Source organism: Vicugna pacos, chromosome 6, assembly GCF_048564905.1.
Source record: "Vicugna pacos chromosome 6, VicPac4, whole genome shotgun sequence".
NCBI lineage: Eukaryota > Metazoa > Chordata > Mammalia > Artiodactyla > Camelidae > Vicugna > Vicugna pacos.
The window spans coordinates 61551964-61571118 of record NC_132992.1 but is presented as its reverse complement, the minus strand read 5'-3'; the positions used below and the strand labels follow the sequence as shown (position 1 = coordinate 61571118).

The 19155-nt window shown below is 43.9% G+C and overlaps 1 protein-coding gene across 1 annotated transcript in view; it reads right to left on the bottom strand.

The window, feature by feature from the left end:
- Positions 1 to 10014, bottom strand: part of SYT16 (synaptotagmin 16) — a 217838-nt gene extending 207824 nt beyond the window's left edge. Inside the window, exon 1 of the mRNA XM_072963177.1 lies at positions 9932 to 10014. Within this exon, the coding sequence (XP_072819278.1) occupies positions 9932 to 9944 (13 nt within the window). The 5' untranslated portion in view covers positions 9945 to 10014. The remainder of the gene's footprint in view (positions 1 to 9931) is intronic.
- Positions 10015 to 19155: the final 9141 nt, after the last annotated feature.

Genomic DNA, 19155 nt, shown 5'->3' with positions numbered 1-19155 from the left:
ATGGTGGAATAACAACTCAAATGAGAGTGGGTTTCTCATCTGAAATCATGGAGGCCAGAAGTAAGTGGCACGTTTTTTAAGTGTTAAAATAAAAGACCCAGGAAAAATTTGGATCATCAGGAATGAAGAAGAATAACAAGGATTGTAAATATCTGGGTAGACATAATAATTCTCCTTTCAAGTTCTTTAAATATGTTTGACGGTTGAAAGCAAAAATTTTAACATTGTGTGACGGGGGTTTCAATGTATGTGTATTAGTTTGCTAGGGCTGACATACAACTTACCACAAACTGGGTGGTTTAAATAACAGAAATTTATATTCTCACAATTCTGGACACTAGAAGTCTGAGAGGAAAGTGTTGGCAGATTTGATCTCTCTCCTTGGTGTGGAGATAGCTGGCTTCTCCTGTATCTCCACATTGTCTTCCCTCTGTGTCCAAAGCTCCTCTTCTTACAAGGACATCAGTCATATTGGATTGGGGCTCACCCTGATGACCCTACTTTAACTTAATTTAAATTTAACTTTAACTTTTTAAAGACCCTGTTTCCAACTACAGCCATATTCTGAAGTACACACATGAAATTTGTAGGGATACAATTCAGTCCATAATAGAATTGGAATATAATATAAAAAGATAACTAAAAAATACAGGAGAGGGAGTGGCTAGGGACTTAAATGGTGGTAAGATTTCTATATTCTGTTGAAAAGGTACAATACTGATTCAAAGTAGATTGTGAGACTTCAGGTACATACATTGTAATTCCTAGCGCAAACACGACAACACAACATTCCTCTCCGTTGTTTAAGCCACCCGGGCTGCGGCATCCAATTATGGCAGCCTGAACTGATGAGACACTAAAGCAGGGGGGCTCTGGTCTGGAATCAGTCAGCTCTGGTGGTAAGGAAGGTATTCTGTACTGAAAACCAAGAGCCCAAACAATGAAGGGAAAGACTCTGGACCTCTTCACCTCCCAGATTCACAAAATGACAAGAGCTGGGTCTACCCACAAGCATGCACAGGGTGACACACAGAAAATGTTGTTCGAGGGTCAGCTCTATTATTGAAGTAGTTTGACCCTGCAGACCCTCTTTTAGAGTCTTAGAGACCACCACTTGGGGTTCCCAGGGCTGCACTTTAAGAACTGAGTAAAGGATGGGATCCAGGAAAAAGAAGAGGCTCAAAGTAGAGAAATGGAATTGAGCAAACATGTAAATGGTTACTCTATGCAAGCCACCACGCTTATTCAAAAGAATGACAAAATTAAGGAAATACACCCCAAAGTAGATGTTTTCCCCAAGGGATATATAGAATAGATGATAAAAGAAAGATATAACTTAAGGGGCATAGGTAAAATGAATGCTGGATTCTGTTTGAGAGAGTTGATAAAGACTTCAAAGAAAAAATGGCACATGATTTTGACCACAATGGAGGAGACACCTCTTTTTTAAGAAAATAACTTCAGACTCTCCCTTTCTATTCATTTTATATAGCTTGACTTTATCAGATAAAAACAAATGATTGTCTCTGGGATCTAACTCAATTTATAAAGATTCGGATGGTTTTACCTTAATGACAAGTAGCTAATGACTGGTTACAGCTCTTTTACTATAGAATAGCTTTCGGGTGATAAGTAGCAAGCCAAAAATCAAAGTTTCAGAGTCTCAAGAAAGGGTTGTGCAATCAAAATCAATATTTTCCATTAGGCAAACCTCTTCAGAATAGTTTCATTTTCTAAGCTCTAACTATGAGTCAATAATTTTAAAGCAAGAAATCAACCTGCAGTTCATCATTGCACAGAACAATACACTCAGGCAGTCAGGAACTGTCCAGTTTCCAGGTATCTGTCACCCTCTTAATAAGTCAAAAACAATCACTTGAAATGGATAAAATCACATGAAATCCATTTGCCCCTGTGAGGGAACAGCTTCTCTTTGATACAATTCTCATCCTCCTCATTTTTATTACTCCATGTCCTCCACCAATTCTCAACCCTAGTTTCATAGCTTCGTCCTGACTTCCTTTACTTCTTTACTATTACAAAAATAAGACTGGGTGTTTTAGTTTGTATAAGTTTGTAACAGCTTTCATAAAATGAATTCACAAAGCATTCAAGCTCCCAGCAGCAGCATCTCATTCAGACATGACTTTCCCAATAACGGCTCAGAAACAAACACTACCCTTTCCTGCTGCCTTTCCACAGCCAGCTGTCCTACAGCACATCAGCTCTCCGGGAGGAGGGAGGAGAACAATTTCTTTCCTGAGAAAGGCAATTAGCATTTCAGAGTCTACCACCGCAATGTTATCTAAAGTTTTAACAAGGAATGTGCTTCTCCATACAAAAATCCAGTTGACGATGTAGATACAATAGTTTCATGGGAGTACGGTGGACAGAGTCTAAGATGGTCCCCAGTTGTCCCCACCTCCTAGGAGAATCTATAACTTGTTTCTAACCAACCGAATATGGCAAAGATGTTAATACCCATCTGGCAAGGAGACTGTCACCTGCTAGCTCTGAAGAAATAAGTGGCCATATTGCAGAGGCTCATATTTTAAAGAACTAAGGAGTCCCAGGCAAGAGCCAGCAGGAAGGACTGAGACTCTCAGTCCATCATCCCTTGAGCCTGAGTCTTGTCAGGGTCTAAGTCGCGCCAGTACTACCTGAGCTTGAAAGGGGAGCCTTCCCCAGTCACGACTCAGGTCTTCAGATAAGAACCCAGCCCTGGCTGACACCTTCACTAGAGCCTTGTGGACTCCTGACATCCAGAAGCCCTGCCCAGACTCCTGACCTAGAGAGCTGTGAGATGACAAATGTGTGTTGTTTTAAGCCACTAAGTTTGTTGTAATTTGTTTTTCAGCAAGAGATAATGATACAGGGAGAACACATAAAAAATTACACATATGGCTATACTTATGATGGTAATTATCATCACTAAAATCTAACAATTGATTTTGTGCAAATAGACCCATTAGAGGGTCAGTGCACCTCTAAAGAGGCTGAGGAAAGGACGGTGGGGCTGAGGGGTGAAGGGCTGTCCTCCGCCTCCTCCCTGTGAGGAGCAGGGGAGGCTGATCAAAGGCTGCCTGGCTTCTGGGGACTCTACAAACCTGAGATCAACAGAGCTGGTGTGTCTCAGTCAAAACTCAAAGGAACAGAGAAACTAAACAGGGGAAAAACAGATTGGCAGATACAGAGGTTAGAGAAAGAGCTGGGAAGCAAGAGAAACAGGGACTATGGAGACGGGCAGTGGGAGGACCTCCCAGGGCAGGAGCATGAGACAGGGAGAGGCCACTCTCAGAATCTGATGGCCAAGGTCAGGACCAGCGGAGACAGCAGGCAGACGAGGTCATTGTATATGGACATCAGTAGAAGATTAAGTCTTTTTAAAGCTCAGTAATGGGACAGGCAATTTCCTCAGGCTCACCAACATCACTAGACAGGCTCTTAGAAGACTTCACAGCCAGGAAGGTGTCAGACTCTGAGGAGGCGCCCTGAAGCAACATCCGCCCAGAGCCACAGCCATCAATCAGTCGTGCCCATGAGAAGGGCAAGCCACAGCGTCCAGAGAGGTCACTGAGAGCAAATCAGCAGAGAGCATCCCAGAGTCCTCCTGGATCTTCATAAAAGAGGTAGTTGTTGGAGCCCCTCTAAAGAGCCCAGCACTGAAATCTCCCAGGCTGTTAAAGGCTGTATGTGTGCACACAAGTTACAAGCCCACACTCCCACTGTGCATGCTGTACGCACACCTGCAAGAGAGTGAGCATCGGGGAAGAACGCATCACGGTTAATACTTCGATTTAAACCCTGAGTTTGGCACCTTTGGGTGATTTCTCTTGGAGTCTCTTCCTTCAAGCCTTACCTTTCTAAGTAGACCATTTGGTCTTCATTTTATATTCTTCACAAAGGAAAGTGGAATCAATGACTGGAGACCCCATTTCTGAAAGTCAAATGGTTCTTGTAACATAAGGCACATACTGTGGGAAGGACGTTGTAGGGAGCGAGGGGGACAGACAATTATTTAACGCCTACTACATGCACGATCCCAGTGAATTCTTGCAACTCCTCAGGGTGGAGGAAGACAAAGTCTCTAGGAAGTTAAACAACTTCCCCGAGGTTACCCAGCCACTGAGTGGCGGGGCAAGGGTCAGAATGTGGGCATCTCTTCCACCATCCCACACTAAGTTCATCAATCTTTTGAAATTTCTATTGCACTAAGTCCAATAGAAAATCTAATTTTTATTGGTAATAGCTTATGATTAAAGTAGTATATAAATATACTAGTATATAAACCAAGGAAATTTTCACCAAGAGTGGATAGAATCACTATGTCTCTTAACCTTTACTCTTTTGCAGGTCAAACTATAAAATGTGACTTAGTGCATTCCTAAAATTAAAACTCTCAAAAATATTATAGTCTGGCAATAAGACAATCTAAGGGATGGTATCGATGCATAAATTTAAACTGCCTCAAATCAAGTGTGCAAAGTCCCTTAATGGAAGGGTGACAGGTGCACATAAGAATTTTATTTGCAATATGTGCTTCAGATACCTCCCTAATTTATTAGAAAGAGCTGTCAATCAGTTTTATCATCATTTTAACGTAAAGGTAATCTTTGTTAAGTGGCATAATGGGCATGTTTTTAGTCAATCCGTAGTATTAAATAATAGTAGTTAATTACTAAATGATACATCTCAGTGACCTACAAGAAGAAATGTCATCTACCCATGCTCCGGAGAAGGTTTACAACTTCCAAGAGATCTGGCTTATTTCTATTACAAAACATTAGAATGTCAGCTCAGTCTAGAAAAAGTGGTCCAGAATACTGTCTCCATACCCATCTTTATGTTCTCTCCAGGAATTTAACTGATTTAAAAACAGGAGGAGTTCAGAAAACAAAACAAGAACAAGCAGTTTCTCAGTCTCTGTCTTCTACACATCTGTAATTACCCAGGCTTAGTCAGCTTCTCAAACTTAAAACAAACACACAACCTATATACGTCAAATCAGTGTTTCAGAACTCTGGTCACTAACCTGCAACACTAAGAATATCTAAATGCTAGCATCTCTAAGTGCAGAATTGTTACTGTTCTTAACTGCAATAGCAGCAGGGGATTTATGGGAGGAAAAGTGTGCAAAGAAGCACACTGAACATTAGTGGTTAAAATAACATGATGCCTTAGAATTGCTTTCAAAATACTTCCTCAAAAAAAAAAAGTGCATGGGATGCAGGAGGTAGATGCAATAAGACTGGCCAAATGCTGATAGTTTTTAAAGCTGGCTCACCTGAGTGCATGGGGTTCATTACACCCTTCTCTCTTCTTTCACATGTATATGAAATTTTCCATAATAAAAAGTTTCATGAACATTATCATCTCCAACCAGAATTAGGAGCCCAGAGTTAAGAGTCTTTCAGTATTATTTCTTTCAAAAAGTAAACTCAATAGTATTAGATCACAATGTCTAGAATTGGCATCCCAGTGTTGTCATTTATGTTTTGTTTTGTTTTTCAAATTTATAGAAGAGTTGCAGGAAGAGCATAAAGAACTTCTAGATTCACCAAATGTTAAATTTGCTACATTTTATCTCTTTTCTTGTGTAACACACAATACATATAAATGCACCTATATACACATTTTTCTTCTAAACCATTTAAAGACTTAGTTGCAAACATCACGTCTCCCGACCTCTAAATACTCCAGTTTCCCCTAAGAGAGACATTCCCTTCCAAAATGCAGTAAAAACATCCTATTTAGGGAATTTAACATTGATACAAGGCTATTATCCAACATATGATCCATATTCAAATCTTGCCAATTAGCACCATCTTGTACTTTGTAGCATTTTTCCCTGATTTGGGTCTGATCCAAAGCCATCTATTGCATTTACTTTCTCTTTAGTCTCCTTCAGTCTGGAACAGTGCTTCAGCCAACTTTCATGACACTGACTTTTCTGGAATGTCTCCAAATGTGGGTTTGTCTGATACTTCATCCTGACTGGAATCAGGTTATGCATTTTCGGCACAAGTGGCACTGGAGCCTTCTCAGCACTTCAGATCGGGAAGCACAGGATAGCCGCTTCCCTATTCCTAGTGATGTTAATTTTGATGCTTTGGTTAAGGTAGTGAACCCCACGTTTCTGCACTGGAAAATTACCATTTTCTCCTTTGCAATTATTAAGTAATCTGTGGGGAAGTTCTCCAAAAATGTAAACATTCTGGCCTTCTACAAGCTTTTACACAATAGTTTAGCATCCATGGGTGATTCCTGCATAAATCAATTATTATCATGATGGTCACAAAGTTGCCATTTTCTAACTCATTTTGTATCTATTTATTGGCATCATCTGTAAGCTTTTTAATAATTATTATGATTGGAAATAGTTTTACCCAAGAGTATGAGTTCATTTTCACTCAGTTAAGCAATTTTCTTTTAAATCCTCACATCTTGAGTAACTGTTCGGCAGGGGTTCCTACCCTTTTCCCACTGAGTGCCTACCTTTGGTTTTTCCCTTTCCTGCTCTCTTCCTTCTATCCTCCAGAACTAAGCACAGAGTGGAAGTTGCTGATAGGATAGGTAGGATGGGGAAGAAAGAAATTGCAGGTTGCTGACCAGCAAGCAGAGGGAAGTAGGGTTGTAGCAATAATCAGCTTGTGGATGGACTCGGCCAAAATGACAAGGCCTACCATTAAGCCAGGAGCCACAAGACAGGGACCAGATGTTTCCCTGACAAAGCCAAATATTCATCCACAACAGCCCCAAAGACCTGCCCACCCAAGAACGGCCTGAGATTTCCAGGGTATAATCTAGTTAAATATTTCCAACATTGCCCAAACCTGCCTACTCTTCCTGAGAAATTACGCTTTTAAGATAACACTACAGTGACTTCAACAATAAAAACTCACTAAATATTAATAATGCAACAAATGAAATAAATGGAAGAAGGGGAAAATACCACACTATTATCTGGAAACACACATTTATCTGGAATCCTTGTTACTGAGAAAATCAAGAAATGCAGGTCAAATACCTAAGTACCACCACTTTATGTAACAAACAGCCTGCTCATGCTAATGGGGTTTTTTTGTTTTGTTTTGTTTTTGTTTTTTCCTACTGCCCTCATCTTTTTTTCTGTTACAATTCCTCCCAATCCACTCAACCTTTTAAAGACCTTACAAACCTGAGTTATCCAAATAAAAATAGGAATAGCCCAAGGGGAACTTGGTTTGAAGCTCTCAAAGTTCCTTACCATTTCACCATCACTCCCTGAAAACCAGGTTGAGGCTCTCAGACTCTCCATTCTTTCTGAGACAGCATGCTGTCCAGACGTAAGGACATTTTCAATTGACTGCATTCTTTTTGATGACCTTTCTACATTGCCAGGCAAATACTTTTTAAATATCTCCATATTTTATATACATTTACATATCGTATTCATAAAGAAGGTCCTTCGGGATTCCTTCCAGAAATGACTGGAGAGGATTCAGGTTTGCGTTAGAACCAATTTTTCTCACCAGGGGCAACTTCTTGGGGGACGAAAATAGAGGAAGCAGTCAGCTACAGCCCTGAGGCCACACTGCCCAGGTCTGATGTATCTTCATGAGGTCGTGTACTTGCTACCCGGTGACAGGACTGCTGATGAAGTGACCGTCACTCTGTGCTCCCACCTGCCCCTCACCTGTCATCCCCACGCCACACCTACAGAGGCGAGAAAGGCACAGGGCAGTCACTTCAGCATCATCTGGAGCTTGACGGACACTTAAGTTCTCAGGCTACAACCCCCACTTCCCGACACACAGGCTCTGGGGGTGGGGCCAGCAATCTGGTTTAACAAACCCTTCAGGTGCTTTTGATATACACCAATGTCTTAGATTGACTATGTCAAAGAAAACAAAAATACTGATGCTTAAGTGTTTGTGAAAGCTCTTGGGGGTAATTCTATAATGCAGCCAAGCTGAGAACTAGCCAAGGAACGCGATGTCTGGAAGGAGCCTTGGGCGCCACAGTTTCAGGGTCTGGAGTTCAGTTCAGGAGTTAGCCTTTATGCTAATTCTAAGGGGACTGCGGGACTTTAAGCTGCAGACATGGTCAAGATCTGCAGAGAATTTTTCAGGACACAGGCTGAGAATACTTCCCTCGTCTTCATTTCCCTAGTAGGGACACAGAGTCAGTCTCCCACATCACTTATGAGTCAGAACAAAGATGGACTACTTATCCTCCACACTTTGGGAACCCTTCAGAGTTTCAGCTCCATCTCGGCTGACAGTGAACCTAATGAAGACTGCACCCAGAAATCAGCTCAAGAGCTAAGCTGGTTGAATATCATTATAGTGGTTTCCATAAACAAACAAAACTAATGGGATAAAGTTTTATTCTTCAGTCAAGTTGAATCTACCATGTAAGGAAATGGGAAAAACATTTCTCTAAATAAATTGGGCAGAGCATCGCCAATTTTTTTTTCTAGGATACCAAATCTATCATCTTTGCCCATCATATAAGAAAATGAACAATGAAACACGGTCCCACTGCCTTTCTGGGTTGCAAAAATATTGCCTATAGCTACTTCAAGCCCCCTTGCTTTTGTTTTTCTTAATACAAGAATTAGGCCAAATCTAATTATCTTCCTCTTTGTTGAGTCTTTGTTAATAAAAAGCCTAAATCCATTAATTTCTTTTCCAAAACAAAAAGTGAGCTGAACTTCAGAGAAAAAAGCAGAAGCTTGGCCCAGATTAGCCAATTTTATTGTAAACACCTGATTCAGATTTTTTCATTTAAAAAGCAGGAGAGCGTGCTATCTCCACATAAAAACTGATAGCAAAGAGGGAGAACCACTACTCTGTACCTAAAGCTAACTATCACTGTGCAGGGGATGTAACAGCTTTGTCCTGACTTTAAAGATAAAGAAACTGAGGACATTTGCTGTGGTCCCCCAGAAGTGAATTTCAGAGGCTTGAAACAAGTCTGTGGGCTATAAAAAATCACGCTTTTGGCACCAAAGCAAAGTTGTGTTCTTGGCTGGGATAATAGTTTGTTTGAAAGAAAAATAATAAATGACTGCAGAAATATTGACCCCCATCCCATCTTTGGCCTTTCTCATCTCTCAAAAATGCCTACCAAAGGGCCTCTCGAGCCAGTACACCATTCATTCATTCAAGTCCCTAACATGTGCCAAGTCTATGCTAAGGGCTCAGACACGCCTCCTATATGCTAGGGATGCGTCATGTGTGACCGGTGGTTTTACTCTGACCTCCCTTTGAGGCTCCACTAACACGAATCCAGCTTCCAATACATCTAATTTAACCAGCTTTCCTAGACGTGATTCCATTTTCAAAAGCACTGAGCCAACAGAGCAGTGATGCCAAGATGCCAAAAGCAGACCAACCCAGCATCTTCCAACATTTCTATTCAGTAGTTTTAACCTGACACTTCCCCGCGCTCCTCTCGTTCACTGTCCATGATAACCAGCGACGGTCTGGCCTCTGGAAACATGGCCCAGGTGGGGTCACAGGGCAGCCCAGCAGTCAAGCCACTCTTCTCCTCAGAAGGCGAGCTCGCAATCCCAACCCAGAACTCGAGGCGAACCTTGAACTCGACGCCAAAAACTCGTGGCGCCTGGGTGGCAGGGCGCCCCAAAGGTCGGCTCCGGGCCTGGGGGCACCCCTCAAAGGGCTGCGAAGGCAGGCCCCGCTGCATCACAGCGTCCTCTGCAAGCCGGCGCCCTCCGCAAGCCCTCTCACCACATCCCGCTGGGACAAGCTGCCAGGGCCACCTGTGCCTATCCAGTCCCGCCAGGCTGCCGAGGGTGACGGGCAGAGGGGCAAGGGCCCCCCGCCCCGGCCGCGGTTCCCGTGAGCCCGGCACAAAGGTGGGCGTCGGAAAGAGGAGGACTTCCCGCCCCTGGACCCCACGGCCTCCGCCGCCCGAGCGTACTTACTGTCAGTCGCCATGGTCCGGCTGGGGGCTGCGGGGCGGCCGCCCGCGCCTGAGGTACGGGCCGCCGAGCCCGGCCGGCGCGCTCCTCGCCAGGCCCCGCGCGCTCGGGGGCCGCGCCGCGCACAGCCCCTCCCGCCGCGCGCCCCCGCCGCGCCGCCCCGCGCCCGGCCGCCTCCGGCCCCGCCGCCCCGCTGGCGCCCCGAGAGCTCAGACCCGCGGACGGAGCCGGCGAGCCCCTACCCACCCCTCCCCGCCTGCCAGCATCTCCCTCCTCGGCCCTCCCCCGAAGACAATGAACGCGGCCACTTGCAAACACGCTCCTGGCCACGCTCCTTTCCCACTGTGTTCCCGGCTCCGTGCTTGTTTTCATCTCACCTCTTCCGGCGTCCACCTCATTCCTGCCTTGAGCTTTCCATCTGCGGCTTGGGACCTAGAGGCAGTGGGCCCCAACCACTGGAAGGAGCAAAGCAGGAAGAGTTGAGAGTGGGCGGCAACGCTCAGCCAGGTGCAGGACATTCATCTCCAGGCGCAAGAACTCCTGGGAAAGCCGCCCAACTCCTTTCTGGTAGGTTCTGAGGGTCCTGCGCTCCTCATGTTACCGTCTGTTTGCTCTCTAATGTGAAAGCAGTGCCTGGCACATAGTAGGCTCGCAGTGAGTATCTGTTGGGTGGGTGGATGGCTGGGGAAATGGATGACGGTATGACGGAGGCCTGCCTGAATAAACGAATGATTGAATAATTAGCCAAGTAACTGATTGGATGCCTCCTGGATGAGCAACTGATTGACAGATGACCACAGGCCAAACCCAGCCCTGCCAGCTGAATGTAATGGAGCCATGAGTACGGGGATCAGCCCGAAGAAGTGAGCCAATGAACGAGGTTTGTGCCTCACAGGCCTTTCCTGGTTCCGGAAGGCTCTGAGCTGAAGCCATCTGTGAAAATTGTATACCTGTTCTTTAAGTCCAGAAACCAGTTTCTGGTGGACTCTTGGTGTGTCACAGGGAGTGGTAAATGAGATCTCCAGATCCCTCACGGAAAGAATCCAATGGCTCAAACACCCGTCCTAAAGCACATGGCAGCTGCTTACTTCTTATGGAGACCATCTGTTAGATGCATTTCGGAAAGCACATTCAACACAATCGTAGGCATCCCAGTAAGGATCGTCCCAGCCCCGGGCTGGACGCTGAGAAGACCCTGGAGGAAGGCAGGGGCAGAAGCCATTCCCATTTGGCTGGACAGACACAGGAAGCAGCCAGTCCTTTCTGATCGGGTCCACAGGGCACAAGTGAAGGAGATACTGATATTCTGATTGGGCCTCACGTCCAGAGCCAGGATCAGTTTTCTGTTTGTTTTTGATCCTTGTGTGTTTCACACAGGCGATTCTGAAGCACATTTCTAGTTAAGGGCCACAGGGACTGGCCCATTTGGCTTTCACACCATTCGTCTGTGGGAGGCCCCAAAGGAGAGAGACTTGAAATGGGTTAGATGGGCAAAGGGAAATAGAAGGATTAAAGATGACCCTGGAGTTGTGGACTGTTGGAAGATCACAAGTCAGGAGTTTAAGCTGTTTTGAGGGGAAGGATGGTGATTTGGGTTTGGGCTCACCTGAAGGGTCAGTGGAACATTTGTGAAGTTCTTTATTCATTCATTGAAACTCTTGTGTCTAAGTCAAAAAGGAGAAAAATCATAACTCAAGGTATAAATTCAATAAATGTTTTCTGAATAACTGACCAGTTAGATAGCAGGTTTGTTAGCCTGGAGCCCGATGCCAGATGAGAAGGGGTTAAGGACAAAGTAGATCTTAAAGAGGTAGAGGCCCCTGGTACAGATAATTCTCTCAAAAAGTTTGGCAGTAAAGGGAATGAAAGGACAGCTTCAGAGGAGAGCAGGATTGAAGTTGGGTTTTTTGTTTTGTTTTTTACAATAGAGGATTATTCGGAAGGAAAGGTATTTCTGTCCATATATTCAAATATGTAAAAGAAAAACATTCGCTTTTCTATAACTAAGTTAACTTTCTGGTCCAAGTCCCCCATTCCACGTATTGTTAGGAACCTTTATCTGAGTCAGTTCAGGGTAAATTCCATCAACTCAGAAACAATTCAGAGATTTCCCTTCCCACTTTTTCTTGCGGTTGTGTCCACGTTTGGAGGAAAAGTTTGGATAGCATCGGGGATGTGAGGAGGTATCTGGCCGTCAGGCACCGTCCGTCTCCTCCGTGAGAGGGACTTCCTGTCTGGACTTCAGAGCTCCTCACCCACACCCAGAGCCTCTCCGGTCTGACTTTTTCTCCTTGATTTTCCCATTGCTCTTGAGGGGAAGGATGGCTGCACACCCGTGCTATTCCAGGGAAACCCGGAAATCTGGAAAGGAGGCTCAGGCCTTCTGTAACAGGCCACACAGCCATTCCTTTCTTATCACCCTCTTACTGTGATGCTGACGAGGAACCCCACAGGGTTTGCCAACAAACAAGACGTCTCTGATAATGCCAGACAGAGGTCCCTTCAGTCTTAGTTCCCCCAAACTATCTGGAAGTTCTGTCATCCCCTACTAGTCATTGGCAATAAGACTTTTCTCTGAGAAAGTGAAAGGAATGAGTTCAGGATGTTTTCAACTACATATAACTGCATAAGGGTGGCTTAAACAGTAAGAATATCGTATTATCTTATATAACAGGGAATCCACAGGTAGGCAGTCCCTCGGTTAGTCTAGCATCTCAGTAATGTCCATGGAAGCTCAGGCTCTTGCCATCTTCCTACTCAGCCATCCTCTGTCAGCCACAGTTCCCCCTCATGATCACAAGGAGATAAAACCCCAGACGGTCACATGACAACATTCCAAAAGGAGGGGGAGCAGGATTCCTTCTCCTCTCTCTCTCTCTCTCTCTCTCTCTCTCTCTCTGTGCAGTCAGGGAAGACAATCTCTGTAAAAGCCCCCTCTATCGAGTCTAGCTGCAGTGGAGTCTGGGAAGGCAAATGCCTGTTACTCAGCTTCTCTGACACGAGGTGGGCTCTGCAACAGGGGAGGAGGGAAGGGCTGTTGGGCACACCATCCCCGCCTGCCCTCGTTCCCTCACACCTGCAGCATCTCACCCCAGTGCTCTCCTCGATAACTTTCCTCGCTCCATGGCTGAGGAATCTGTCTGCTAAGGGACTGGAAAAATAACTGTTACTACATCCTATAATCTTGCAAATCAGTGCCTTGTACGTGGACCTTAGCTTTTGAAATTCAAAAGCCAAGATTTTGCCCCTTTGGCTCTCTAAGCAACCTAAGGCCCCAGATGTCAAAATCTAGTTAGAGACAGGGAGACCCACATGGTACATGAAGTTACATAATCAGACTGAAAACTACCTCAGTTTGTATCCAGCTTGGAGTCCAATATACTACCTAGGGGAGAAGAAGGAACCATTGCAGAGGAAGGATTTGAAATCTAGAGAGAGGCAGGAAGAGGTTTTTGGATGAAAGAGTGGCCGGCATCACCAGCATACACCAAGTTTCACCTTGAAGAGAAAGACTAATTTTTAGCCTCAGAAACGTAAGTTGAAGAGGCTGATGATACCAAAGGGTCTTGTGGTTGGAAGAGGGAGGTGGAGAGAGTTCAGGCGTGCTCTCTGGTTCCAGAGATCTCTGTCATGTAGAACGAATGCTGAGTTGCCCGGAAGGGAGCAGAGATCAGGTTGAGGCCTTGGGACGGTGGGAAAGGCTGAAACCACCTCTGTTAGGAAGGGGAGAGGGAATGCGAAGGATGATTGGAAGAAAAGGATTCCCAGTCCACGGCGAGGGCGCACGGGGTATTAGAGCTGAGGAGCCCAGGCAGCAAGGCAGCGGTGTGGAAATGTTCTCCATCACTGGGGAAAGCAGGGGATTGAAGGAGCTGGGATTTGAAGGAAGGCCAAAAGGAGGAGGAATTCTAGGTCACTGTGTCCCCACAGGGCTCCGGGGATTGGCCGGATAAGTGAAGTCACAGCAGGAGTGAGGAGGGACTGGGAAGATTCAGAGGCCAGGGCCTGAGGCCCCGGAAGATGGCCAGCAGGAGGGCAGGCTCAGGTGGGCTGAGAGCACCTCTGCTCTTGGGGCTGTGTATACACATAGGGGAGCCGGGACAGAGAAAATAGAGGACCAAGCAGTTGTTCCTAAAGTGCTTTAGCTAAGGTCATGGGTGACGACTGCAGGACTCTTCTGACTTGCCATAATTGTGATTCAGATGTCACCATCCACATTGCTTGAGTTCTTTTCAGAATAAGACAGGAAAAATACCTCTTATACACTCTGCACCATATAGGCCCTGTAACCCTTGGCCTGTGACCACATCCTGTTGACTTTGTCAACACTCTGGCTGTAAACAAGACCTGGGAGTGGGGAGGGGGAGGGGCGGCAGCCACTTGCTGTGGGTCTGCGTCACTGTGGAGGTTATTTTTGGTTGAAATAGCTATTGCTTTGTCTCTTAGAGTAGGTGAAAATAGAAAAATTAACTATGATTTGTGCATGAAGCCTGCAAGCTTCTGAGCATTTTACTTGACAAAAGAGAGGAGTTTTTATTTGTTTTATATAAAATTTGCCTTTGATTTTCATTTGGACTCTATCTATCCTAAGCATCTGAACTCAATTACTTCAGAACATTCAGATATAACATGGATTATGGTAACAAACAGAGCTTTTTCCAAATAGCCACTAGGTAATAAATAGATCATACTCTGATTTAACCGTTGCAAGTCACATAGGGAGTGGGTAGAAGACAGGACCAATCAGGGTGGAAGACAGGACCAATCAGGTACAAGTCTGGTCCAGACATTGGAGTGCAAGGCCTGGGTCCTGGCCCTGTAGTTTAGCGATTAAAGTCCCAGCAGTCATTGTAGAGAATCAACAGCTTTGGAAAATCGCAGCATTTGTGATTGCCTACCTCCCACTGCAGGTTGCCTCTTAGCTGGTACATACATGATGCTAGGTAAATGTTTAAGGAATCATCAGGTGGAATTTAGAAGAAGTAAGGAAGAATAGCCAGTCTCAGGACATTTTCAATAACAAAAAACAAACAACACAATTCAAAAATGGGCAGAAGACCTAAACAAACATCTCTCCAATGAAGACATACAAATGGCCAATAGGCACATGAAAAAATGCTCAATATCAGTAAATATCAGAGAAATGTAAATCAAAACTACAATGAGGTATCACCTCACACCAGTCAGAATAGCCATCATTAAAAAGTCCACAAAAAATAAATGTTGGAGAGGGTGTGGAGAACAGGGAACCCTCCTACACTGCTGGTGGGAATGCAGTTTGGTGCAGCCATTATGGAAAACAGTATGGAGATTCCTTAAAAAACTAAAAATAGACTTACCCTATGATCCAGCAATCCCACTTATGAGCATATATCCAGAGAAAATGGGAAAAGATACATGCACCCCAATGTTCATAGCAGCAGTATTTAAAATAGCTAAGACATGGAAACAACCTAAATATCCATTGACAGATGACTGGGTAAAGCAGATGTGGGTGGGGGTGGGGGTGTGTGGGTGTGTGTAAAATACTACTCAGCCATAAACAAGAAAGAAAGAATGCCATTTGCAGCAACACGGATGGGCCTGGAGATCATTCTAATTGAAGTAAGCCAGAAAGAGAAAAAAAAATACCATATGCTATCACTTATATGTGGAATCTAAAAAAATGACACAAATGAACTTATTTACAAAACAGAAACAGACTTACAGACATAGAAAACAAACTTACAGTTATCGGGGGGGAAAGATGGGGGGATAAATTGGGAGTTTGAGATTTGCAGATACTAACTGCTATATATAAAATAGATAAACAATGAGGTCCTACTGTATAGCACAGGAAACTATATTCAATATCTTTGAATAACCTACAATGAAAAAGAATATACATATATATAAAACTGAATCATTATACTGTACACAGAAACTAACACTCAAAAAAAAATGTAAGAGGAAGTCTGGAGACCAGGCAAATAGGTGAAAATGATGGCTTTGCTTTTCAGAACCCCTTATGAACACAGTATTAATTTCTTTTTCTTAACAGTGACAAAATACAGCCTATTTGTTTAAAATATGTTTTAGCAGTTATTTTTTGAAAAGTCAAAAATATACAGTTAATAGAAATGGTACTAAAAATCTTAAGCATCATATACTGTTTTTTAAAGAGGTCAAGTTTTTAAAATTCGGAAAACAATGTAACAAACGAAGACTTACTGAAAGTCAAATCAGCAACTAAGACTCTGCAGGCCCCATCCCCAGCCAGTACCAAGGCCTCTCCTTGGCCTGACTTGTTTCTCTAGCCCCAGAAAGAACAACCATGTGAAGAACCCAGAGTCAGCCGAAGGGCCATCCTCCCACACTGCCACCCCTTTACCTGGGCCTCAGATGACCTACACACCTCAGATCAGCAGGCTGGGTCTAGGCCCAAGAAGGGAATAGTGAGGTTCAAGTCTGGGGAACAAGTATGCTTGGAGGAAGGGGAGGACAGGGGCCAGGGCATGCACCCTAACGGTTCTTCTCGAATTTTGCCAAAGGCGAGCATAGGCCAGTAATCACCAAGTATGGGCTTCAGTGCACCTGGTCTAGAATCAGTCAGAGAACTCATTATAAATGCATGCTCTCAGACCCCAACCAGCACTTACCGGATCAGAAGCTACAGCAATGAGACCCTTGAATCTGCACACTACATGAGCTCCCCAGGTGTTTCCAACACAACCTAAAATTGGGGACTCTCTGACCCAAGTGAGAGCAGCTCCTCCCAGGGCAATAAAACTGCCCAGAGACCTGGTACTGCTTTGGTCCTGTCTTTCTAACAAGGGAGAGTTGAAGTACTAATAAGCTACTAAATGCTGAGAGATCAGTCCCCAGGAAACAAAGTTAGTTTTAACAAACTTGTTCAATAAATGGCTCATACTTAGATCTAATTAAAGACCTCCATTTATTGTATAGCACAGGGAACTATATTCAGTACCTTATAATGGCCTATAATGAGAAAGAACATGAAAAGGAATATATATACATGTATAACTGAATCCCTATGCTGTACACCAGAAAGTAACACAACATTGTAAATTGACTAGACTTCAAAAATAAATAAATAAAAATGAAAGTCCATTCCTTCTTTTTATCCTTCATAAAGATAAGAGCTGATCACCATTCACAGTAATTAATTCCTCATATCGTAATAAAAAGCTTCAAGAGTTATGGGACCACATCGTTGCTTTCTTTTCTTCAGGCTAAGTAACTTTGATTCTTTGTCAAAACACTTGTTTTAGCTAAAATAATAAGACATAGTTTTTCAAAGCTGTCTTTGATTTAAGGAATTACTCTTTGACAAGGAGGGAATTATGGCCGTCAGGCAATAAAATACCCCCCCCAACCTCGGAGTGTTTTAATGTTCTTTCCCACTTGATACAAGAGAACAGAGCTGGGTAACTGTGAGGGGAAATGTAAAAAAGTATGAAAACCCTGAGCTGCAATAATAATGTATTTCTAGATAGAATAAAATTTATGGTTTTAGTAACTCATTTTTACATCATTCTCCTTTGTTCTATTTTTTTAAACCTTGAAACATCTTGACTCTTGACCCTGTGCCTCCCTCTCACCGAACCTTTCAGGTTCTCTCCGTTCTCATGCCAACTTCTGACACTTCCATCCACAGTGCATTGCTTCCAGTTGAATCCTCAGTCCAGCACTGAAATTGGCCATGTGTCTCAGTGCATTCGGACTGCCATAAACTTGGTGCCTTAAAATACAAGTGTTTATTTCTCACACTTCTAGAGGCTAGGGATTCCAAGATGAAGACAACAGCAGATTCAGCGTCAGGTGAGAACTTGCTTCCCGGTTCATAGAGGACTATCTTCTCACCTGTGTCCTCACGTGGAGGAAGGGGCCAGAGAGCTCCCTGGGGCCTCTTATATAAGAGTGTGAATCCCATTTACCAGGGCTCCACCCTTACCACCTCATCAACTCCCAAAGGCCACACCCACCTCCTATACCACCACATTAGGGGATTAAGTTTCTTTTTTTCATCCTTTTAAAATTATTGTTATTAATTGAAGTATAGTCAGTTACAATGTGTCAGTTTCTGGTGTACTGCGTAATGTCCTGGTCATACATATACATATATACATTTGTTTTCATATTCTTTTTCATTATAGTTACTATAAGATATTGAATATGGTTCCCTGTGCTATACAGAAGAAATCTGTTTTGGGTATTAAGTTTCAACATAGGAATTCTATGGGGACAGGAACATTCAACATTCAGTCTATAGCACTGTTCATAATGGCAGTGACTTTCTAGTTGCCAAAGAAGATAGGTAATTATTGATCGTTACTGTACTGCACTGTTGCATATGATGACTTTCCTTACCACTCCCTCCTTGAAATTCTGTTCCCTCGACTTCTGTGACCCTTCATTTTCCTACACTTCCTCCTACATTTCATTTCATTATCAATAGCTTTTCTCCAAGGTTCCTCTTCCCCTCAAATTTCCCTTTTACTTAGTGCTCCATCCTCCCTGCTCCCTTGGTATCCTATCATCTCTCACTACTCAACTACTTCTAGCACCGTGTGTGCAGTCTCCCCTGAGATTCAGATGCATGAGTGGTGGTTCAAGTGTAGGTTCTGCAGCCAGACCACCCGTAACTTCCAATAACAGCTTTATCATTCACCAGCTCTGTGATCTTGGGCAAATTACTTACCATCTTCATACTTTTGTTTCTTCTTCTGTAAAATGATGATAAATGAATACCTCCTGGGACTCTCATTTCTGGCTGTATGACAGATCCATTACTTTCAAAGGCTATTCTAACTCTTCCTGGATAAATTACTATAAAACTAACTTTTCATGCATTCCTGTGCTCCCTAGAAAGTAAGGAAAATCTCCAAGGGGGGAAATGAAAACAGTGGGCTGAAACCAGAGCAGAGGCAGTAAATCGTAAGCAAGTGGAAGAGAGACCAACGAAGCAGAGGTGACCTGGTAACTCCTGCAATCAAAAGCCTCAACTCTGAGCTTAACCGGAGATGCCAAGGATTTTAGAGGTACCAGGCAGTGGTGTTCCTGGTTCACAGCAGTCTTCCTGACTCCTGTAACTATAAAACCTAAGCCATTTATTGACCATTCACTTTTCTAAAAAAACAGAAACATGAGAATAAAGACAAACACACCCAAGACTCACCAGCCCTTACAAGATGGGAAGCAGCTCTGGACAGAGAGCCTGCAAATGC